Source organism: Rhinatrema bivittatum, chromosome 5 (genome assembly GCF_901001135.1).
Source record: "Rhinatrema bivittatum chromosome 5, aRhiBiv1.1, whole genome shotgun sequence".
NCBI lineage: Eukaryota > Metazoa > Chordata > Amphibia > Gymnophiona > Rhinatrematidae > Rhinatrema > Rhinatrema bivittatum.
Window position 1 is genome coordinate 352,372,919 of NC_042619.1, and position 25,521 is coordinate 352,398,439.

At 40.3% G+C, this 25,521-nt stretch overlaps 1 protein-coding gene across 1 annotated transcript in view; it reads left to right on the forward strand.

Moving 5' to 3' along the window:
* The window catches only part of RASA3 (RAS p21 protein activator 3), a 353,769-nt gene that overhangs the window by 215,809 nt on the left and 112,439 nt on the right, over positions 1-25,521 (forward strand). Inside the window, exon 5 of the mRNA XM_029604621.1 lies at positions 9,447-9,523. Within this exon, the coding sequence (XP_029460481.1) occupies positions 9,447-9,523 (77 nt within the window). The remainder of the gene's footprint in view (positions 1-9,446; positions 9,524-25,521) is intronic.

The following is a 25,521-nucleotide window of genomic DNA, read 5'->3' on the forward strand; positions in this document are numbered from 1 at the left end:
AATTCAACTAAAGTCCATTGAAAAACACTCTTTGTGTGGTAAGTTGTGGCATTAATAAATCTTGTGACTTCTCTTGCGGCACTTTGGTTCTGGCACACACGTCACATGATAACTATATAATCTTTTGCCCAATCTCCCTGGCCACCAAAAATAAAAAGCGATGAATTCTTGAGTTCTACGTGTCTTGAAGTGTTCTGCCAGGAGGACTTGTGACCCAGCTGTAGAACCACCAAATGAAGGACCCCATCTTGTACATATAGAAGTCTCTTTTCGGTGATATTAGAAATCCTTCTACCAGGCTAGGTCTTTATCTTTTGGTCTTGGATAATTTTACAAATGAGTCAATACTAGACTTGAATTTGTTCCCTTAATCCTATTTTGATGACATAAATTGCAGAGCTCTTTGGGATCAAGATTATAATTGGTTCTTCTTCTTCCCTTCTTTCTCATCTTTTCATAAGGCATTAGCTTTAATTTTTTTTGTGGCCCTAATCTATAGACAAGTATGAATTCTAAACAGATTATCCAATATATCTATCTGGGAGTTCGTCGTCATCATTTATGAATGATGCATCTTTTCAGCCAAGAAATTCAAACTGTATTATAGGTAGAACTGTTGAAATAGTACAACATGTTAATTACAGTATGGTACTCATAAATATCGATAAACAGTCCAGTAGATTACAGTAGTTAAATAACAATGCAGTTCAGAACGCTGGATTTTTATTGTGGACACCTGCATGTGACATAGCCCATCCAACAGGTAGTGCTATTCTTCAAAGGTGGTTTTAATAGCCAGATATGATAATTCTTTGCCTGAGTTACCTCCTGGGAATAGAAGACACATGGGTGAAGACAGTTTTTTGGCTCTTCTTACTGGGACAGCACAACCCTCCCACCACTCTTTTGGATGTTTCTGCCTCCATTATGAATAGCCATGTCGAATCCACTAGGAATGTTTGTGCCAGAATCGGTGTAATTATTAGAGATGTGCATTCGTTTTTGCCGAATTGGAAAATTGCAACGAAATTGTCCAATTCGGCATGTTTCAGGGAGCCCGAAAAAAATCAGGATTTTCCCATTTTTTAGCAAAAATGTGTTTTTCCGATTAGTGCGCACTAACGGGAGTCAGTGCGCGCTAACTCCCCGTTAGCGCGCGCTAACAAAAAGTAACAAAAAGTAACAAAATTTAACGGTTTTTGTTAGCGCGCACTAATGGGGAGTTAGCGCGCACTAACTAAAAATCGATTTTTCGCGAAAAAAAAGACCCGAACCGAAAAAAAACGACATTTTCCATGGCGGCCGAAAAACGAAGAACGACACGAACACAAAAAACAATGCACATCTCTAGTAATTATTGTATATTTGTTTTAGTTCTTAGCTGCTAGGAGCAAGTATTTTTAGGACTAGTGGGATCGAAATGTTCAAATACATGGTTTGTTTGGGTTTTTTTTTAGGCCACTTCTATCCAGCTAAATGACAGTCCCTTTATAAGGTTTGTAATGGGATCATATTGAAGGAAACCCTAATAAATCTCCAGTAGGAATTAGTGAAGCCCAGGAAACCTTGTACTGCTTAGAAAGTTTTGGGAAATTGGTCATTTTATAACTACCGTGATCTTCTTGGGTCCATGTACAAACTATCATGGGGGAGGGAGGGGTGTTATAACCGAGAAACTCAATTATTAAAAATCACATTTCTCTAATTGCACATAAAGCTTGTGAGCTCTTAATTGATCCATCACTGTACATATAATGCTGTGTGTGCTCTTTTGATTTTTCTGAAAATATCAAGATGTCCACGTAGACCAGCATACTATGGCAGATATTGTTAATGAATTTTTGGAATACAGCTGGTGTTTTGCAGGGTTCGAAGGGCATGACCAGATAATTGGTTGTCCATGCCAAATTTATACTCCTCACCGTTTTTAATTCACACCAGATTATAGGTCCTTTGCAAGTCTAATTTGGTGACTTTCTCAACTGTGCGAAGGCACTCGGTTAGTTTAGCAGCAGCTTAATTGCATTTATCTCCTGGTAAATCCACCCATGAGCGCAGTGATCCATCCTTTTTTTTTTGGGAAGGAAAACAACGAGGCACATGCTGGCAATGTTGGAAGGTCTAAAGAATCCCTTCTCTGTCTTGTAAATATTCCCACGGGAGGATTTCAGGTGACAGAGAGGTTCCGGAGTCCTTTTTCTTGCAAGACACTGTATCCCCTGTTAGATCCAGGTTTAAATGCGATTGCCCATCAAAGGGAAAAAAACACCTTAGGTCTGAAGAAATTGTTACGTTTACATATTTTATAATTATCTCTTTCAGTTAATATCAGTGGATTATAATCAAAATCAATACAGTAGATTACACGAGACAAAATTAAAATGCATCAAAATATCATACAATGGCCCATTGTAAATTACTGAAAAAAAGAAAATCACACCGATTGTAAACGAAATATAAAATATATTTTGTAAATATTTCACAGACGGTGCTTTGTTTTAATTGAGGGAGAGTTTGGCGTTGGAACCAGGATGTGTGACTTGCAGTCATTCAGGGTCCCTTTCAGCTGGAATTTCACCCATTTTGCCATTACCAATATGGAGGTTCGTGTGACCCTTTCGAGAATTACGGGCTGCGCTTCACCCTGCACTTCACTGTAAGACGTAAAGAAAACAATGGATTTCTAAGTAGTCCGCAACGATCATGCATCATGAGTGCCACTTGAAAATATTTTAATTTTATTTTTTCAAGAACTTACCAACATTAAAAATTCCTGATTAATCTATATTAATTTACTTTATATGTTTTGCAGTTTATGACTACACAACAATATCATGTAGTACATACGCAATGCAAACAGGCGCTTACCTAATACAGAATAAGAGACTACAGTTTAGAAATGGAAATATGCAGGGAAAACTGAAATGGAAAGCCTGAGAAACAGTGAACTGAATTCTGAGTAATGAATACTGAAGAAAAAGCAAAATATAAATATCTAAGAAATGTGCATTCCCAAAGATGGCTTATGCCAGTTACTGAAAAGTCAAAAAAAAAAATTTTTTTTTTTTTTTAAACGTTTGTTGTCTGATCTTATTTTTCTAATTTGTTGGTCCCAGGCTCTTTTTTTTTTTTCCCCTTCTGTCTTTACCTAATTCCTTTCTCAGGGTCTTCTTACTCTTTCTGTTTCTTCTTTCCTTCCTCCCTCATTCACGCAGGCTCTCTCACATGCATTCGCTCACACACATTCTTTCTGTCCCACAGGCTCCCTCTTTTGCGTGCTGTCTCACACACCCACAGGCTCCCATGCTCATATACGCTCTTACAAGCTTTCTTATACACAGGCTTCCACTACACACACACACACACACACACACACACACACACACACACGGCTCTGACTCGCACTCTCGCAGGCTCCCATTCCATCCCGTGTACACTCACACATGCAGGCTCTCACATAAACATGCTCTCTCTTACGTACACACAAACGTTCTATTGGGCCTCTCCCTCTTCTGGGCCTTCTTGCTGCAAAGCTTGACTCAACACGGAATGAGCTCCATGGCAGTCCTACAGCAGGGTCTCCTCTTCTTCAGCTGTCAGGCAGTGCTGATTGGCTACACCACTTTGCACGGATCGTGTCTGTTTAGGGTGATGTCATATTGGAGAAGCTAAAATAATATGTATATAATGTATTTTGTATGACATGCTTGTTTCCTGTCACGAACTTTGAAGGGTTTTGGGATATAAATGCCTTCTAAATAATGTGGATCTCATTAATGTTTCAAATTCTTGGGGAGCCAGTGTGCTCCTATGGTGACACTCCCGTTACAGATTGCTAGCTGCCAGAGAGAAAAAGCAAAGTTTGCTTACAGAGCTGCAGTTCAGCTCAATTCTGCTCTGCTTTCTGAGTCAGAGGAAATTCTTTGCTCCAAAGGACCTCTAAAGATATTCTTTCAAAAAAGGCCCAAAATAGTACTGTGCACACATAAGAAATTCCAACTCCATCCCTCTTTAAAGACAAAATTCATTGTTTTGTGAGCTTTGCCAGGCATTTTTCCATAAAAACGTCAGGAAATGAGTAATGTAACTTTACAACATGGGATCTCCATGAGACATATCTTTAGGCCTCTCTCAAGCCTCCCATTGTTTTTAGTTATTTTTTCTGCAACAGCAAAAGATTGTGAATTGGCCTCAAATTTTTCCCATAAAATCTGTGGCATGTATATTTTTATTTAATTACCAATCTCAACATAAGCCTATTATGAATGTACTATCAAATAAAATATACATAAATCATGCATGGTATTCTCTGTATAAGCTAGGCAGGCAAAATCTTAATTTTATGTTTAATTGACTTATTCCAGATGGTACAGATTAAAAAAACAGGCAAAGATAGTAAATGAGTTGATTTGAGGATTACAAAGATTTCACTCCAAGTGTCCAGGTTGGGTGTTTACAGATTCATTCTGTCTCTAGGATTGTAATTTTTTGTTTTGTTTTTCACTTGTAGCAACCTAGTAGATTATAATAACAGCTAAGGATCCATTGGCCCACCTTGTCTGTTTGATTAAGCTTAAGCTACGGAAGTCCCAGCTGTCATCTATAGAAGCCTGACCAGCTGCAGGGTATCACTAAAAAGCTATCAGAAAAATTCTAGCTAATTTCCCAATACGGGCTTTTTGAGGAGTGGAAGCAGAGGATGTTTGGAAGGAGGATTTTGGATTGAAACATATTTTGAGGGCATGGACTGATTCAAGAAACAGAACACAACAAATAATTCCTCAATTGAAAGGATCCTAAATCTAAGATTAAACACATTTGTCTGGTGTACAGAGGTCTTCTGAAGTTCTTGAGGGATGAGAAAAGTAAGCATAATTTGATTCATAAATGGAATGCTGAACTACTTCCTCATCTGGACAAGGAGGACTGGGAATTGCTGTGGATGAAGGCGTTCAGTATTTCCATAAGCAGAAATAATGTTAATCTTGCGGTTAGGCAGTTGCATCGGACTTTATAACCCTACCTTGGTTTTGCATGAAAACCCTAGATATGATGCTTAGGTGTTGGAGGGGGTTCAGACAGCAGGATTCCCACCTGTATATGTGATGGATGTGTCCCATAGTGCAGGTTTTAGGAGATTTTTTTTTAGGAAATCTCTCATGATGTTGACTCGTATCCCCGCTTCCTCGAGTTGGCACTGTTGGGTTCCTGGAAGATGGATCTCGACTAGGGAGCAAACTATGACTCTTAGCAAATCAGATGCTTTAACGGCATTGTTCACCATTGCTCAGTTATGGAAGGGGACACCTTCTCTAGAGGATTGGACGCGTCAATTATTTTAGATCACCCGTGTTGAGAAACTGACGCACTCTCTTGAAGGAAAAAGTGAGTGTTATGATTCTGTGTAGGCTGGTTCTGGTCCTGATATGCAAATTGCTATAAGGGTTCACCACAATCATAGTGATTGTCAAAGCTGGCTTTGCATTTCTGTCTGCTTATATTTTTTTCTACTTTGTTTTGTAGCCTTGTCTGTTTCTGAAATAGTTTAGAAAAAATAATCATCATAATTCTTTGATTATGCCATATCTTATTAAATTGTGATTCTTGGAAAGCAAAAATTCAGCCCATCTCTAATGGATAGAAAATGCTGCAGTGTCCTGTTTGGTAGAATTTTATAGATGGGGCTTGATGTTTCATTTCCTTCACCTTTAAGGATGATTTTAGATACTCCTAGGTCCTGAGGGATTGCAGAAATTGGTCAAAATGTATGGTACTGCTTTTATAGAAAGCTGTGGTCTCCTTCATGGAACATTATTGACACTCCTACCACCAGGGTTTAGCTGCATCACCTGAAGAAGCCTAAATCTGTTCTACAATGCAGCACAAAATGCTGCTACGTCTGTCTATGGAAAGATAATTATAGACAGTTAGCTAGATCTCTGGAAGACTTTGTACCATGAATAGACAGCTATGGATCAGAACAGGCTCTAATGATTATTTATTTAGATTTACATTCCGCTTTTTGTAGTTTTTTTCAGCGCTTCAAAGTGGATTACATTCAGGTACTGTAGGTATTTCCCTATCCCCAGAGGGCTTACATTCTAACAGGCCGATACAGTAAAAATCACGGGAGAACTGGCGAGTGCCTGCTCTCCCAGCGTGCGCACAGGCCACTCTCCTGTGTGCTCAATTCAGAAAAAACATTTATTCAAATTAGGGCCCACGGTAAAAAGAGGCGCTAGGGACACTAGCGCATCCCTAGCACCTCTTTTTGGACAGGAACGGCGGCCGTCACTGGATTTGACAGCTGACGCTCGATTTTGCCAGCGTCAGTTCTCAAACCCGCTGACAGCCATGGGTTCGGAAACCGGATGCCAGCAAAATTGAGTGTCTGGTTTTCAACCTGCGGGTCGATTTTTAAATTTGTTTTTATTTTTTTATTTTTGATTATTTTAAACTTTTGGGACCTCCGACTTAATATCGCCATGATATTAAGTCGGAGGGTGCTGAGAGAAATTAACGCCTACCTTTGGGTAGGCGCAAATTTCTGAAAGTAAAATGTGCGACACATTTTACTTTCTATATCGCGTGGGAATAACTAATCGGGAAGACTATTAGTTTCGGGGGGTTGGACTATTAAATGTTATGGCTTCTTCTTAACTACCATCAACTTTGAGCTTGATGTCCTCAAATTGTCAGCAATATGAAAATTCACTATATTGCTGTTTAATGCCTGACATTGCACAATGTTTCGGACTAGCATCGAGTCCTTCTTCAAGGGCGTGATCTGCGTTGTAAGAAAAACCCATGATTACAGTTTGCATTCCATATTAACAAAATAGCTACACACAGCTTTCTACTCACATATTCTACAGCATGGCGTATCTCGGCGTTTTTGTTGGCTTTCTTTTCTGGTGGTGAAACCCCTATGATTTAAATGTCCCGCGGAAATGACATCCGCATTTGGTGGTGAGAACAATGCAGAACAATGCAGAATGCACTCAAGGACCAGACATGCCTCATCCTCATTGTTCCATTGTGGACCAGACAAATGTTCTCTTACCTTGTCATGTTTTCAGTCACCTTGTCATGATTCTCTTTAGAATCCCTCAAGAAGGGGTTCGTCTGTCTTTTGAACTTTTAATGTCTCAACTTGACAACATAGATGTTGAGCACTCGCTAATCTCATCACTATTTCTGTCTAAAGAAGTTAGATTTTGGGATTTCAGCCAGGAAGCCTTCAATTAGAAGAGCTTATAAATGTAAATGGAAGATTTTCATCTTGATGTCAAGCAAGCTCCATGAATCCATTTGTCTGCATGTCGAGTTGCGGTGGTACTCTCTCTCTCTCTCCTTTGCAGGTCTCATTATGTCATCAATCGAAGTGCATCTCAGTGTCATTGCAGCTTGCCATGTTCAAGTGGATAGCAAACCAATCTCTATACATCCTTTAGTGCTGCACTTCATGAAAGATTTGTGGCATATGAGATCTCTGGATGCCAAATTACTGGTAACATGGGATCTCAATGTCATATTGTACAACTAATGAAACTGCCTTATGAGCTGATAGCATCCTTAAAGTTACTTACCTGGAAAGTATTTATTCATTTATTTAATTTGATTCATATTCCATTTTTTGTCACTTTAAAGCGGATTGTATTCAGGTACTGTAAGCATTTCCATATCCCCAGAGGGGGATACAGTAGTGTTCCTAATTGCCATTACATCATATAGAAGAATCAGTGAACTTCAGACATTGGATCATTACTCACCATACCTGTAGGTTTTTGGGGGTTTTTTTTCCCCACAACAGAATGATGCTCTACATTCACCCCAAGTTTCTGCATTTGTTTTGTTCATGTTCTTTCCAAACCTCAAGCACATAAAGGGGGTGAAAGCCCTCCATTCATAGGACTTCAAAAGGGCACTGGCATATTATCTGAAGAGAACCACTTTGTCAGGTTTCCCAACTTTTTTCTAATAGACTTGGAATAGCATTTGCCAAGCACATGTCCAACTGGCTAGCAGACTGTGTTGCACATTGCCACACTCTGGCTGGCCTCCAGATCACGGACTCTGTCGAGGTTTATCAAGTAAGAGCTACAAGAGACTAACTCAAGATTCACGTCCATTGAAGAAGTCTGCAAAGTTTTAACTTGGTTGTCAGTTCACACTTTCATGTTCTATTAATGTCTGAACAATCTATCAAGAAGTGATGGTATCTATGGGCAAGCAGTTTTGTGCAGCCTGTTCACCCAGTAGTCCTCTCTCTACATAGGGATCTGGCTTGCTTTTTCAGTAAGTGCTGCACTGCAACCCTCTGCTTGGGACTCCCCACATGTCATGGCTACTTCAGCCCTGCTTATCGACAGAGAAAGCAAGTTTGTTTACCCTAAATGGGGTTCATATACATCAGGATGAATTAACCATGCTTAATACCCACCTATCTCCCTGTAGAGTTGTCTTCCTAGCTAAAGTTCTGAGCTAGGAGAGAAGGGTCCGTTTGACATCATGCACTTGTTAAGGCTAATTCATCCTGCTGTCTACGGAGAGCCCCGTTTATGGTGAGCAGACTTGCTATCTTTGTTTCTCTATACTTAATGAGTTTCAGTATTTGTCTCTTTATGATCTTTTATTTATTTGATTTATATTCCTCCTTTCGTGCACTTCAAAGTGGCTTACATTTAGAATCTGTAGGCATTTCCCTATCTCCAAAGGACTTACAGACCACATTTGTTCCTGAGGTAATGGATGGTGAAGTGACTTGCCCAAGTTTCCAAGCCCGCTGTTCTAACCACTAGGCTACTCCTCCACATAGCTACTTATTTGTTTTGGCCAGCCAGTTTCCTCTTCCTCCTTTGCACTGCTATCAGTTCAATCGGAGCCATCTCTTACTTTGACTATGGCGTTATGAGCCTTTGTTAATATTTGCATGGGGGTTTCCCCCTGTTTTAAGCCTTTGTGCTCACTGAGCTTCAACCTGGACTTAACTACCTGTTTTTCAGAGAAGAGAGAAAAAAGATGTGTTAAATGTGCAGCTTTGATTTCGACAAAAATTCAGTTTAGCTGTCTTTAGATTATGTAGACCACCTCAATTGCTAGAGTGGGGGTGGCCAATGGAGGCGGTGCATGCAAATCTGTCTGATGCATATTCATTGTAGATATCCTGAAAACCAGGTTCTTTTGTGGCTCTCTGGGACCCAAATTGGTCACCCTTGTACTAGAGCTTGAAAAGGGTAATTTGAGCCACTTAGCCTGCAGTAGTAGCCATTGCTGTTCCATGATGGCTGATATGCTCTCTATACCCAAGGGGTTGTTGGTGCTGCCTTTTTTTTTTGGTTATTATCTTTACTGTGGAATGATATATATACCTTTTTGCTATGTAATAGCGATGGCTGATTGTGCATGTTGTAATTTTCACATGATGATTTTGTCATGTATTACAGGGCAAGGTACATCTAGAGCTGAGACTGAGTGAAGTTATAACGGACACTGGTGTCGTTTGCCACAAACTTGCAACACGGTAAGAAATGGAAATACTTTTCTTCAAGGACAAGAAGGATAAGAATCCACATAAGTGGGGGTGATATCATCAGACAGATCAGAGAAGCTTCTGGAAAGCTGAGGAAAATCTTAAAATGCGTTTTCTGACATGCGCACATCAAGTCCCGCCCTCTTACCACTGCACAAGGTTACTTTTGTTTTGGGTTTTTTTTTTACCCAGGTACATGGAGATGTTAGTGTTCAGAGCATGATGTTTGTTCATACATTTTGATCTAAACTCTAAATTCCTTCCCCTTGTCTTGTCATTTCTCCCTTTAGCTTCAGTAGTTAGGTTTGCAGCACTTTTATAAGTTTTTATTTCCTTTTATGCAAGCCTCTGGGGGCCCCAAAGATTATCCTTCGGTGAGGCCCTCTCAGTTGCTTCATTCAGAATATTTTTATCTGGTAAAAGTTTCATCCTTTTGATTTTTGTGTTGATGATGCTTCTGATTGTGGCACAAAGGTGAGTCAGTGGCGTGTGATTGCAGTATGTCCATCTCAGGTCTTCACAGAGATTTGTTGCGCTGTATCAGCATGGATCACAATGTTCCTGGCTCTGCAGCACCTGCCAAAACATGTCTCCCAAGACATGAAGTCAGTGAAGGGGGGGGGTCCTTCTGAAAAGACCTTTGATTTAAGATTGAAGTTTCACTCATGCCTATCCCTACCCTGCACTGACATCGAAGGCGAAGATATTGAGCAACTCAGTAGCTGCATTGGTTGCTGGTGGTGTCTCAGTATCAAGAGAATCTCATTCTTTATTGGGTAACGCTCTTGGAAAATGCACAGGAGAAGGGAGCACTCCCATACCATGCAAGATAGACTCCATTGATGTCATGCATTGAGTGAAGGCTTAGAAGCAGCATCATTGATCCCCTTTGGACAATATTAGGAGCAGTAAAATGGCAGCTGCAGCATTGTCCTCTCAAACAGACTTGCATGGGGTACCAGGATGTAACAGTCTCTGCAGCCCTTGGTGTATCCTCTCAAGTGACTTAGGACTTGGTCGTCTCTTCTTGAGCTCAGTCTTGTTTTAGCTTCAACAGTGTTTGAGGAGGAGCTTGACAGGAGGGTTTGAGAGGTTCTCTCTCAATATCTAAGTCATATCAAAGTACTTGCATTGAGTTCATTAAAGTTTTTGGAATGGTGTTTCATGTTACTGTGTTGGACTGTATTGTTAGCTAGTATTGATCTGTGGCTTCCGTACTACTCTATATGTTTATTTGCTTCCTGTTTCTGTGTGAGTTGTTACTAGCTGCTTACAGCTCTGTTTTACATTGTTAATAAAAGCAGTGCTGTTTTACTGTTCCTGGAAAGAGAAAACATCTCTGGCTTGTTTTTTTTCTTTAGAAATATTCTCTTATCTAAACTCTGTGTCATATATCCCTAATAGCGAAATGGGTTATGAGCCCAGGTAATGCAAAATAGGAAAGAGAGAGCCAAAATAGATAGATGTCCCACTGCTGGGACAGAGTGAGAGAAACTCCCAATCCAGAAAAAAATACACAGTAAAAGAGATCAGGTAAGAAAAATTGAAAGCTAAAGCTCTTGTTAAACAGTCTGCATAGATAAGATTTTCTGTGAAGAAATTGAAAGTAACTAAGAAAATACTAAAAATCATATTAAAATGCTGAATTCCAATCAATTAAGCAACCTGGAGATTAAGATGATTCTTTTAAAAACTAAGGGACTCTGATCCAGGAAGGTAAATAGTGTCTCAAAAATAAGGATGCCATAAATATGGTTGTCCAGACATTAAGCACTTTACAAACAAGTTATGTTATTAACTAAACTATGGCAAAAGACACCTGGCAATGTTTGGAATAGACAAATAGAGGATGCATCCTTGGAAAATATAGAATCTTAAGCATGAGAGAGATACTGTCGAGTGGGAGAAGACGATCTGCTGTTACACACACATATACAGCATGCAGAATCATTAGCTCAATAACTACAAACCCTTGGGGGATCCAATTGAGGCAGAAGTTACATCACTAGCAGTTCAAGGACTTCCTTGAGCATATTAATGCTGTGGCCAGAAGTTTTGATGTGTACAGCATGCCTGAGCTCACTTCAGAAAGTCTGTCATACTCTTCTGCAAGAACAGCACCACCAGGAAAAGCATTCTCCAGATACTGAATCGGCACATAGTATGCAGAGAGACTGGAGAAAGTTTAAGAGAAAATGACAGAAAATAAAATGTTATTACTGCAAGAAATTTGGACTTTTTTTTTTCAAGGGATTGCTGTTTTGCAGCCAAGGGAATAAAAGTCTTCAAAATGCACAAGGGGACACTACATATTGTATTTTCAAGCAATGAGAGGCTTCAAAGGAAGCAATATATATGCTGTGTAAAAATCATGTACATCAAAAGACAATTGACAAAGAGCTATTTTCGGTAATTATGGTGCCTCAAGTCTTTTTAACTGGACAGCATGAATTACTCTTAACTATTTCGCAGTACAAGACAGGTTTGTGATAATGGCAGACAGCATATCCAAGGAAGGAATAGGGAGTATTCTTCAAGCTGTATAGCGACAGCGACTATAATAGTCTGATAGCTGAAAATGTGATATATGTACTGAATTAGCTGACAAACTCATGTCCGTTTCCAAATTAATAGATGCTGGATTAAGTGATTTTTGACAGGGTTGTGAAGTCAAAAACTGCAAAGAACTTTTAACTGCCTCAAGGCTGTGGCTTTTATCAGATGAATGCTGAGACTATACCGCCGAGTGCTCCTACAGACAGTGCACAATCAATGCAAAGTTATAGCACCAACTCTTTGCACATTTGAAGTATGACACTCTAAAAATATATATGTGAAGGTAGGACAATCAAAGGCATTCACTTGAAGACGGTTCTAGATACATGTGAAGATTGCATGAAAAGTAAACATTCAGGAAAATCATTTAAGGCAATTTCCAAGGAACCCAGTAAAAACCCATTGGAGCTACTTCACATGGATTGATGTGGACCCATACTAGTGGATTTTGCTTGTGGTAACCATACATATTTGTCATCGTAGATCATAGCAACCGGAAGATGAATACATTTTCTCTTAAGCACAAAGTCCCAGATATTTTTCATTGATTATTATGCATAATACTCAGAATGCCGTACAGGCAAGAAGCTGAAGCAAGTCCGTCCTGACAGTGGAAGGGAGTTTGTGGCATTCATCATGAAAAGACAGTGTTATTTTTACCATTTCAAAATGGAATTGCAAAACTTGCCAATCAAACACTTATTAGAAGCAGCAAGAATAATGCTGATAAAATATGCACTACCAGTAATGTTCTGGGCTAAAACAGTAAGTGCTGCTGCTTATGTAAGAAACTGTTGTAACAACAAGTTGATGAAAAAAAAATCAGCGGAGGAAGTATGGACAGACAAGAGACAATCCTTATGATAATTCAAAAGGTTTTGAATGTCCTGTGTGCACCTAGATTCCCATGCGATATCGGAAGTAGTTAAGAGCAAACCTTCAATTTTCATTAGCTATTGCAAAAAATAGGAAAGGATATCACTTGTTTGAACTGCAAATGAAGAAGATGATTCTGGCAAGCAGAGAACCAAAGTTTCTTGATTCAAGAAAAGAAGCTGAAATTCTAAAAAAAAAAAAAAAAAAAAAAAAAATGGAGGTGACACTTCGAGGAAATATGATTTGTCACTTATTTCCCCAAAACAGAGACCTTTGGATATTATCATATTGATTAAATACCAAGAAGTGATGAGTCAAGTTGATGACGGTCACGTACATAAACTTCATCTGTGGCAGAAAGGCGTGGCCAAATCTCACATCCAGACAAGCAGAAACTAAATCGTTGGTCATGCAAGTTGTGACCCTCCCCCCCAACTGATAGACTAGTACCTAAATCAAAGGCAAAGCCTTTTTGCAACAACGAGCATGATAAAGTGAAAGAATCGCTATGCATTAAAGATGCGACGAAGACTAACAAACATGGTAAACTGGCAGAGGCATTTGCTAAAGAACTTTCATGACACAACAGGATGAAAACTTGGGAATTATTCCTAAAAAAAAAAAAAAGAATAACAATAGTTACTAAATCAAAATCAGTGTTTAAGTTAATGATAAGTTCTAATGATGTTGTGGAGTGATACAAAGCACAACTAGGAAGTTGGTAATGATCAGTGATATGGAATTAGACTATCAAGAAACACATTTTAACCAGTAATGAAAAATGACAATTCTTGGACTATTATTAGCTTGAGCAAATGAAAAAAATTTAATTATGCAACATTTTGATGTGAAAACGGTGTATCTTCACAGAAAACTGCAAGGTCTATATGGAGCAACGTCCAGCAATTAAAGATGAAAATTATTTGCAAGCTCAAAAAGCAATATATGGATTAAAACAGGCAAATCGTGCATGACACATTAGACCAAATACTACACAACAAGGTTTATCTTCAAATAGAATTGGATCAGTGCATCTATATATACTGTGATAAGAGTAAATCAATTTTGTATGCAAGAAATTGATCTCATTAAAGAAAATTACCAATGTAAGTGATATTTACATGAGTGGGAGAGAAGTGGAAATACATTTCATGTTGCTGTGCTGAACTGTTAGCTAGCACTGAAGTGTTCTGAGTGACTAGGGCTTCTGAACTCTGTATGTTTATTTGCTTCCTGTTTTTGTGTGAGTTGAATTGCTGACTTCTTACAACTCTGTTTTACCTTGTTAATAAAAGTAATGCTGTTTTACTGCTCTTGCAAAGAGGAGACCTGGTTGACTTTTTTTTTTTTTTTTTTTAAAGAAGACAATCTCTTCCCATGATCCAGGATGCCAAAATACTCATGTCGACACCATTTGTGCAGCCATCATTTATCTCCACAATGTGAACTTCCCTGCCTGGGCCTTTATCCTTAACTGGAAGGATTGAGGAGAATACCACCTGTGCACCTACCCCTCTCTTCCAGATCCATGAAGTCACTTTTAGTATGATCTCTTCGATACCTAGCAATATCATTTCTGTCAACATGGATGAGTAGCATTGGATAATGGTCAGTAGGCTTGAGGATTTTTGGCAATCTCTCCTTAAATGTTTGGATTCATGTGCCTGGCTGATGGATGCCTCCATGCCTCTTAGAAGCAAGTCACTAACAACCACTACCCTCCACTTCCTAGGCACAGTAGTTGTGTCCGCAGCTTTGAGATTTGCATGTCCTAGTTCCTCCCTTGAGCTAAAGAACTGATATATAGCCACTTCCAGGGCTATATAGCTCAAGGGAAATTGAAGCCATGGTAGGCTCTAGTAACCATAGTAATCTGAGTCCAATTGTCAACTTGTAGACTAGTTTTACCTTCCACTTCGCTTGAGTCCTCCGTCTTAAATGCCTTGATAAGCGTTTCTTCGATGTAGTCCTCATTCTCCCAGTCTCTCCACCTCCTCTTTGAGTTTTGCCACCTTTGTCCTGAGTCGATCTGCAAACATCTTTCACACAGAAACAGTTTCTCACTGTGGATCAGGGCGTCTTTCTGGGCAGAAGTAGGAACTGGTAACAGGTTTGGTGATACGGTGTTTCCCGGCCATCCTTCAGTTGCTGGTAGCTTCTGGTACCTATTGAAAGAAATGAGAAAGATCTGCCAAAGAACCTATTTTTTCTCATCTGGCCTGGAAGTAAAATTACCTGGCCTGTGGAGTCTAACTTATACTTCTACCTTCAGAGACCCTTCTTGTGGGCCCATTCGAATGCTCACTTGATGCTTGGAAGTATTAAAGGCCGGATTTTAAATTCCTCCCGCACGTAAAATCCGGCCTTTACGCGCGTGGCCGGGTCTTGCGCACGCCAAGCCTCTTTTCAAAAAGGCCCAGCCGTGCACATTAAGGCCGGTACACACATAGGTGCCGGCCTTCCTGCAAGGGGTAGGCTGGGAGGCGTGTTCTGGGTGAGGAAGGGTGGGCCGGGGGGGTGGTCCGGGACAGCACCATTCCTTGCTGTCCTGGAGCCTCGCGCGCTGGCCGGCTGCCGGCGCGCGCAAGTTACTTCAGGTCGGGTCCTGAAATAACTTGCAAAATAAACGGTACAAAAAAAAAGGGTTTTAGAGGGTGGGGAGGAGAGGAGAAGGGGGAGGTTAGGGTAGAGGGTAGGAAAGTTCCCTCCCAGTCCACTCTAATTTAGGAAGCCCCGATCTTGTCGCCACATGAATTAGCTTAATTCTACCCCCAGCGCACATGTTATAAAATCGCGCATCCATGTGTCCATGCCTGAAATATTTTGCCCCTCCCTGACAAAATATCGCAGCAGCATCACAGCATTCTTTTGTCTTGTGGAAAACAGAAACATGGTAACCCTCAACGCATGGGGCTGCTATTGCTTTAAAGGGCTATGCAGCCCAGCATGACTCCCTCCCCCCCTCCCTCCCAAAAAAAAGGTATTTAAAAAAAAGTCTCTGGGGTTCTTATTAGACATCCCCCCCCCGCCCACCATGGGGCTGCCATTCAAGGTGGCCCTGCATAAAAAAAGTTTAAAAATAGAAAAATTCCACTGTGTGGCAATGACGCACCCCCCCCCCTTGCCCAAACCCCTTGCCAGTCAAGCAAACCCCTCACACCCCCACCCCTCATCCCCCCATTCCATGTTAAGTGTAGCCTGGTGAGGCCACCCCCCAAGCCTCCAAAAATTACCTGGTGACCAAGTGGCCCTCACCACATAAGAACATGCCATACTGGGTCAGACCAAGGGTCCATGAAGCCCAGCATCCTGTGCCCAACAGTGGCCAATCCAGTCCATAAGTTCCTGGCAAGTACCCAAAAACTAAGTCTATTCCATGTTACCGATGCCAGTAATAGCAGTGGCTATTTTCTAAGTCAACTTAATTAATAGCAGGTAATGGACTTCTCCTCCAAGAACTTATCCAATCCTTTTTTAAACACAGCTACACTAATTGCACTAACCACATCCTCTGGCAACAAATTCCAGAGTTTAATTGTGCAATGAGTGAGGAAGAACTTTCTCCGATTAGTCTTAAATGTGCCACATGCTAACTTCATGGAGTGTCCCCTAGTCTTTCTATTATCTGAAAGAGTAAAAAAACCTATTCACATCTACCCATTCTAGATCTCTCATGATCTTAAACACTTCTATCATATCCCCCCTCAGCCATCTCTTCTCCAAGCTGAAAAGTCCTAACCCCAGACTCCCGTAGACACCCCCTTATCTTTTAAATACTCAATGGTGGACAGTAAGAGCTAGACCTGGGCCCCATCGGCACCATTTATCCAAAATGGCGCCAACTGGCCTTTGCCCTTTTCACATGGTGCCATTTTCCACATGGTAGGGGGCAAAGGCTGGTCGGTGCTATTTGGAAAATGGTGCTGCCTAGAGCTAGCGGGCACCCTGGGCCCTCCTACCAGCCACGAATGATTTTAAAGGTGTCCAGGGTGGAGATCATTATTTTATTTTATTTATTTAAAACATTTATATACCGTTTCACCAAATACAAGAAATGACCGAAGCGGTTTACAATACATTTCCAAATTAAATTAAAATTAACTAAACTAATTCCTCAATTACTTAAAAAGAAAATTTAAATTTAAAAATCGTGATGGAATAAAAATTACATTAAACTCATGATCAATTTAAAAAAAATTAAATAAAATTAATTTAATTTATAAACAAGATAAAGAATAATAAATTATCCAAACCTATTAAAACATAAAAAGGATAGATAATATTTAGAAACCAAAGAGGTCTAACCTTCGATGGGGTCTAAATTTCCAAAAGCTTCTTTAAAAAAAGTGTGTGTTTAAAGCTTTTTTAAATTCTTTTTTGTTCTGAATTTGTCTCAGAGGGTCAGGTAAGGCATTCCACATTAAAGGTCCTGCAACAGAGAATGCCCTTTGCCTGGTGACGTTTAAGGCGGGTTTTTTTATTGTTGGAACTTCCAGCAAATTTTTTCCTGCTGACCTGAGATCCCTAGGTGGTTTGTACATTCGTAATTCTGAGCAGAGCCAAACGGAATCAATACTATTTAGTAGTGAATGAGGAAGCCAGTGTAGTTTCTGTAATATGGGAGAAATATGTTGTCTCATAGGGGTTGCTGTTAGAATTCTAGCCGCAGAATTTTGAATGAGCTGGAGGGGTCTGGTGGCAGAATCTGGCAATCCCAGATATAATCCATTACAATAATCCAGCCCGGAAAGAATCAAGGCTTGTAAAATCGATCTGAAATCTTCAATGAATAAAAGAGGCCGTAATCTTTTTAATACATGTAATTTAAAAAAGGAGTTTTTCACAACCTTTGAAATGTGTTGGGAAAGAGACAAACTTGTATCTATCCAAACTCCCAAGCTCCGGGCAATTTTAGTGATTTGGACAGTTTCTTTATCCAACGTAATACTTTCAGGAGGGGTGTTTATAGGATTAGATATGAAACTCATAAATAGGATCTCTGTTTTCTTTTTGTTCAATTTTAGCCGATTATGTGCCATCCATTTTTCTATGATAGAAATATATAACTGTACCAAGCTTAGTGTTTCTTGCCACGAAGACTTATAAGGAATAAAAAGTTGGATGTCGTCAGCATAGATTTTGTACTGTACGTTTAAAGATGAAAGGATGCGGCATAACGGAAGTAAATAGACATTGAATAATATGGGTGACAAAGAGGAGCCCTGAGGTACTCCAGTTGACTGATGATAGTGATGAGAAAAAAGAGAGCCAATATTAACTTGACAAGAACGTTTTGAGAGGAAGCTAGTAAACCAGTTTAATACAGTGGCATGAATTCCAATAAGTTGTAACGTGGATAGTAGTATTTTATGATCCAAGGTATCGAAAGCTGCTGAAACATCTAAAATAATTACCAGAAAGTCAGTGTAAGAATCGAAACCTCTTAAAAAGGTATCAAAGGACGAAAGAAGGAGGGTTTCTGTGGAGTGGCCCTTACGAAACCCGTGTTGGTTTGGGTTCAGTATACTGTGTTCATTCAGATAATCTTTTAATTGGAATAATACTACTGATTCCAATGTTTTCGCTAGAGATGATAGGGATGCTATAGGTCGCAAGTTAGAAAACTCTAGAAAAGGTTGTGAGTTGTTCTTTAGTATGGGCAATATTGAGGTTTGTTTCAAAGTATCGGGAAATATACCTGACTGTAGTGACTGATTGATAATTTGGCATACGAAATCAGGATAATTTTTGATGATGTCCTTAAACAGCATACCTGAACATGGATTGAATGGAGAGTTAGAAATTTTTTGTTTATTAACAATTTTTTGTATAGTATTTGGAGAGATTTCTTGAAACTCAGACCATTCTGCATTGAAAATTATCTGTTCATTGTTTGGAAAAGGCAAGTTAGTGAATTCTTGGGTTATTGTTTCAATTTTTTCAAGAAACAAATTTGCGATTTGGCTACAAATTTCATTTGTAATTACTGGATTTGTAGTAGTACGGTCTGTTGTTAAAGCTTTTACTATATTAAATAGTACTGCAGGATCATCATTTGCTTTTGCAATCTTCTCTGCATAGAAGTATTTTTTTGCTAAGTTGACATCTTTTCTATACTCCTTTAATGTATTAAGAAAATCCATTTTTGTATCTATGTTTTTGTGCTTTACCCACATGCATTCCTTTTTCCTAAGGTTACTCTTCAACTGATGTAATCTATCATTAAACCATGGAAGATTTGACTTACTTGCCTTTTTTTGGACTTTCAGTTTAAACGGAGCCACTAAATCTAATGTCTTAGTAATTGCACGATTCCACTCCTCAAGGGAGTTATCTACAATATCAGCAAGTTCATTCGGTATATTAGAGACTAATTCACTTAGAAATACTTCAGAGGATATGATTTTTCTTTTTTTGATTTGTTTCAGTTCTCCATTTTGAGGTTTTTCCTTGGTTGGAACTACTGAGAAAGAGATCAAATAATGATCAGACCATGGCACTGTCTGGATTTTCAAGCTAGGTGACGGTATTTTAAAATGTAGAGGGTTATAAAATACCAAATCCAAGGTGTTACCTTTATTGTGTGTGGGACCTGAAATTACTTGGTCCCAGCCTAAACCCGACATAGCATTTAAAAATAGTGAAACTTGACCAGAAGGGGGTTCATTATTAACTTGTAAATTAAAATCACCTATTAAAATAGTTTCTTTTAAATTCAACGTCAATGAGGATAGAATTTCTAAAAATTTGGATAGATCACGTTCCAAGGTTTTTGGGGGGCAATAGGTTAATATTAAGTTCAGGTGCTGTGAGATTACAATTAAAAACTCAAATGGTTCTGTGGTTAAAATCTTTTTCCTGACTGGTTTTAAAGCAGATTTAATTAAAGCTAGTACCCCTCCCCCTCTACGGCCAACCCTTGGTACTGAGAAAACATTATAATCATTAAGACATAGACTATTGACTATAACGGAGTCTGTATCCTTTAACCAAGTTTCCGTTAATAGCAAGTAATCAGGTTTTTTTCCATTAAGAAGATCATTAGGCCACCAGGTAATTTTTGGGGGGACCCTACCAGCCTATACTTTATATGGAAAGGGTAGGTTGAGGTGGGGGGCAACTAATGGACCCAGGGGGCTTTGCTTGATTGGGGAAGGATTTGCATAGTGGATGTTTTCTATTTTTAAACCTTTTTTTACGGAGCTGCCTGAAATGGCAGCCCCAGAGTGAGTGGGAGGTTTTTTCTAGTAAGACTTCCGGAGATGTTTTTAAACTTTTTTTTTGGGGGGGGGGGGGGTCGGGCCGCGTGACCTCTAAGTCTTCCATGGGAGCATCGGGACCTGCGTTAGGTCTCAGTGCTTCTGTGGTTAGACTAGCATTTCCAGCGACGATGTGGATAAAATAATGTGCTTGAAAAAAATGTGTAAGTCAGCCATTGGGTTGCAAGCTGAGATTCTACTCACCACTCATCAGAAGCAAATTCACGCCAAACCATTATATAGAAGACTTGCTGTCCAGCATTTGAACAATAAACATTAACGAAAGTTAAAGAAGTAGAAAATACTTTGCCATGAAGAATAACTAATATAATCTCTGGGTCAGAATAGGGTTTGGTCACCCTCCGAGGTAAAGCCATATGAATTAAAATGCAGACTCCCCTAATGTGAGAGTTGTGTGAAGCAAAATATATTTGACCAGTCCACTCTTAAGTATGAGAAATTCTGAATTCGATGCTTTTCCTACAACATAGTGATTTGAGAACCCCGTTTCTTCAAGTATTAAAGTGTCTTGTGCTTAAGTGTGAAGTCAATCTGCACACATTAAAAGAAATGCCTGTAACGCCATTAGCCATAGACCCGACATTTCCAGATACTGAATTTTAGCAGACAACCCCCAAGGAAAATCCATATGTCTCTCTGAACAAGAAGCCCACAGAGGCTTCCAAAGAAAAAGCCTATGTGAAAACAGCCCTTCCAATAGGGCCTTCCAGACAGGAGTAAAAAGAAAGGTTAGCAAGTGTCGTATCTCAAATATTGTTCAGTCTTATGCCATTTTCCACTTTTCAACCAATAACCCAACCACCGTTCCAAATATGAAATAAATGACCCACCAAGCCAGGCCAAAATTGCATCCAAGCACCTTCAAGTAGCTACCTAAATGTGCACAGCACAGCAGTACCATCTACCAGACGTGGGAGACCATTCCTAACCTTCCTAACCCAAAACAGGCCCAACCTGATAAAACAAAAGCAAACTAAAAAAAACCCATACTTAGAAACTCTGCACACATTTTTAAACTTGCAGGACCCCCAGCTCCCTCCCAGGAGAAACATGGAGAAAAATAACAAAGTCGAATGCAGGATCAGAATGAATGACGTGAAGTCCCAGACAAAATAAATCACCGATGTCAAAATCATCACTCTGGAAACTGATCCGCAAAGCGTTCCTGGTAATTAGCACCAGAGAGAGTTTCCACGGCATCTTGATGAAACTCAGATCATAGTTTCCAAAACAAAACACTGGGTCCTCTTCAATCCAGTAGAAGAAAAATGCATGAAAAAAAACTAAAAACACAAGAAAAAAAAAAAAGATATGTTTAACAAAATCTGATCAGGGTCTAAAACAATGTGAGTTCCGCCACTGCAGTTGCCAAACCTTTTCTGCAACTTTCAAGGGACCCAAAAGGAGGGCACTGCCTAGAGATATATTCCGAAGTTTCTCCGGGTAAAGCAAAAAATGATTGACGTTCTTCCTTCACATCCTAAAAGCTTTGCAGTTTATGTTCCAAATCCACAGAAAAATTGTGAAAAAATAAATCCTGTGACCTTGAAACATCATATCATATATCCAAGGCTCTCGCCACATCTAAGATTCTTCGTTTATCTGCAAAGTTTTGAAGAAACAGAATGTACAACTCTCTAGGCCTGCCACCACTCGCTGGAACTGGAGCCAATGCCTTATGTACTCTATCGATCTTACCTGCGCCATGTTTAGCTTTCAGTTTGAGTATTGCCTGGGATACATTTCATAAAAGAAGTGAACTGGGTACTTTCCCTCTGTATTTTCGGGAACGCCAATAATATTCAGATTATTCCTTCTCAAATGATTTTTTTTTTTTTTAAGGCAAGGAGCAGCAATTACAACCAGAAGCAGCTTGCTAAGCAGACCGGATGGATCATTTGGTCTTTATCTGATGTCATTACTATGTTATTTATGGCCAAAAGAAGTAGTAGGGAAACACTGAAAGCCAAATCAGTGGTTTGCAAATTTTAAAATAGAAGAGGCAAAAAGAACCTCCTCCGTATAAGAGCGAGGTCGGTGTGGTGCAGGCAGCTGGTTAAGTTAGTTAACTTGCTTCTGCATGTGGTTGTCGGAGCTCCCTCAGTGCTGCTGCTCCCATCACTCAGAATGAGTTCGCATCCAGTGATCAGTACATGCCTGAACCATTTCACTCAGCCTGGGGATAGAACAGAGGCTGGAAGAGCTCCGAGGCGACTCAGGAAAAGGAAGATATGGAGTTAATGTTGCCTACAGAATACATGCCCTGCGTGCTTCCCATTAATTATCATGTTCTGGGGCTCATGCCTCAGCTAGGAAGAAAGAGGCATGTTTAATTTCTCGTGTTCTCAGAAAGGAGCTCCTACGTGTTGAAGTCCCACTGCTGGTGTCTCTTATTGCTGTGAGGTGCTGAGAGCAGGGCCCAGGTGCTGTCATGGTTCTGAGCACCGGGCAGTGGTGGCTTTTTTCCATGGCACGCCGGGTTAGAGCAACAGGCTGCCCACTAGGGAAGTCATGATTCAAATCCTGCTGACGCTGCTTGTGACCCTGAACAAGATACTTTACCCTCGGGTGTAAGCTTACAAGCTGATGCAGAAGAGTTTCTTAATGCACAGATTAGAAGTTTTTGGGGGGGGGGGGGGGTTGTTTGTTTTGGGGTTTTTTTAACTTCAGATGCAGCAAGCTAATGCTATTCTAATTCATCAGGAATTAAAAAAAAAAAAAAAAAGTGCAGACTGGAATTGTTTGCCACAGGCTGAACATCCATTTTTTATTTTATTTTATTTTTATTACTTTTCACTTTTACACACAATTATTTCGAGAGAAAACAGGTGGTCTAATAAGGAAATAATAATATTCTAATACAAACATCCTCCACCACCACTACTCACAAAGGTAATATTATATTTATATCCCCATATTATAAGTAAACTAGGGGGGATGGATACAATAATACTAAGAGCGAATATTAGGAAATTAAGCAAAATGTAAAACTAAGATAGCCTACTCATTGCCAAACTGCACTGATTATGTCACTTGGGGTGTGAGTCCAAAAAGAATCGTAACTGTGACGGTTCAAAAAAATAGGTAAGTAGAATCATGAAATTTAACAAAACATTTGCATGGATAGTGCAGGGTAAATTTTAGAACATATCAAAGATTCAGATCTCAAATTTAAGAATTTCTTTCTTGTGTAACCCTGGTAATATCCGGGTACAGCCACACTTTTTGACCATAGAACAGCAATGTTCTGTTACAGAAAAAACATCCTAAGTGTGTTATTTTTCTCGCTGACAAATGCAAAAGTCACTAGAAGTACTCCTCTTCTGGTAACCTCATCTTCCTGCGATAATTCCAACGAATCTGTGATATTTAACTGGTGCTGATGTTGATTTTCCACGTTTCCTTGAATTTTCTCCATAGACTTCTGGGGTTAACAGTACGCCTTAGTTATTGAAGGAACCGCTTCAGTTGGAATTTTTTATTTCTCAGTCAAATAATTCTTAAACAGATCTGTCGCTGAGATCTGACGAATAATAGGAAAATGTAATAACCCTCACATTTAGGCTCCGTAGTGAATTTTCTATATTTTCAATTTATTTATTTTTTTTTTTACTTTGAATGCTTTCTAGTTGTATCGAGTTCTGCTGGCATTTATCAACCGCTTTTATTTTTTTCTTCCGCTACTTGCATTTTATTTCCTTGAGCGGCAAATCCCGTCTTCGTTATTCACGCCGCGTTTATTCATATCGAGGAAAAGATCTAGGTAGGTTAACAATAGCTGTTTCAGTCCATGCTAATGTTCCCCAGAGCGATTCTGTCATTATCTTAGCCGGTTTAACAAGAAAAGTTCCTAGTTCTGATGTTAGCTCACCCCCGCCCACCTTCTCGCGGCCTCGTTATCAGTGTCCCCCCAGTATGATCCAGCGCTAGAGTAGCGGGGCTGATGGCCTCCGTCAATGAAGGTAGATGTGTTCCAACTTGGGATCCAAGGGTCTTCCTGTCAGGCAGGCTCTTTTGATCCCCCTTCGCTCCTCTCCTTTTGGAGCTCCAAGCTCTTTTGGGGCTGGGCGGGGAGGGCTGACGCCGCAGCCTCACCAGCTATTCTCAGCCGCTGGGGGTGGGGGACGGAGTCTCTGGCGCGCCGAGAGTGGGCGAGATCTCGTCGGCCCGTGGGGGGGGGAAGACGTTCGCTCCGCGTCTCCGCCCTCCGCGGCCCTCGCTCCCGACTCATTCGGCGTCGATGCGAAGAAGGTCTCTATAGAAGGCTGCTTAGGATCCAAGCTTTAAACGACCGGCAAGCTTTCACGAAGCCTGGCCTTGCGTTTTGTGTGAGGCGTAGGGAAATTGCAAGGGAATCGAAGAAACTGCAGGTAATAGGTGCAAGGCAACAGCGAGATCTTCTCCGACCTCTTAGTCGGTCGCCATCTTGGCTCCACCCTCTGAACATCCATTTTTTTATACCTGCATGCTGTTACTTTAAGAGCGGGGTGGGGGATAAAGCTCAGGTGAGGAGGAGAGACTTGCAGAACCGACAAAAAGGAGGCTGCGGAGAGGCGAATGACATTTTTAAAAAAAAATCGCAACTGTATGAGAGACAAGGTATGGCACAGTGGGGGCTGGTGCTGGGAAAGCTGCTGCCAAGCATTATTTTTTGAGGGGATGGGGAGAGTCAAAACAAAAAAAAATAAATCCTAAAACGCAGCAATGGAAAGCTGCTGTGTGCTTCCGAGTTCTTGCCTGCTTTCCTGTTGCCACTTGCATTACATGCACTGGAAATTTTAATCCACCTCTTATCACCTGGAGTAAAACTTCCAGCACTACTATGATCTGGAATAGTAACTTTTAAACTGGCACTGTGGGTGCACATACGCGTGCGTTCTTCAGCCCACGCCTAGGGATGCGGCCATTTTATAACACGCATGTGTATATGCGCGCATGTTATAAAAAATAGCCTACACGCTCGCACACGTGCATGCAATTTTAAGTGGAGGCGGGCGGCTTTTGAAATCTGCTCAGCGCATGCCAGCCCGACTTGTGCGCGTATCTCCTGGTTTTGGCGTGCGCCAGGCTTTTGAAATTCACCTTTAAGCCTGAATGTACTGCATTTGCATGGAATTTGCATGCGAGTGCACTAAATAGGATGCACATGTTGTGCGCAGACAACCTCTTCCTGCATCCGCAGTAATATTTACGTGTGTAAAACATTTGTGTTCGAGTGCAGGTGGAGCGGTGCATTCAGGTGAGTGCACTCTATTACATCAGCCTGTTTAGATCGTA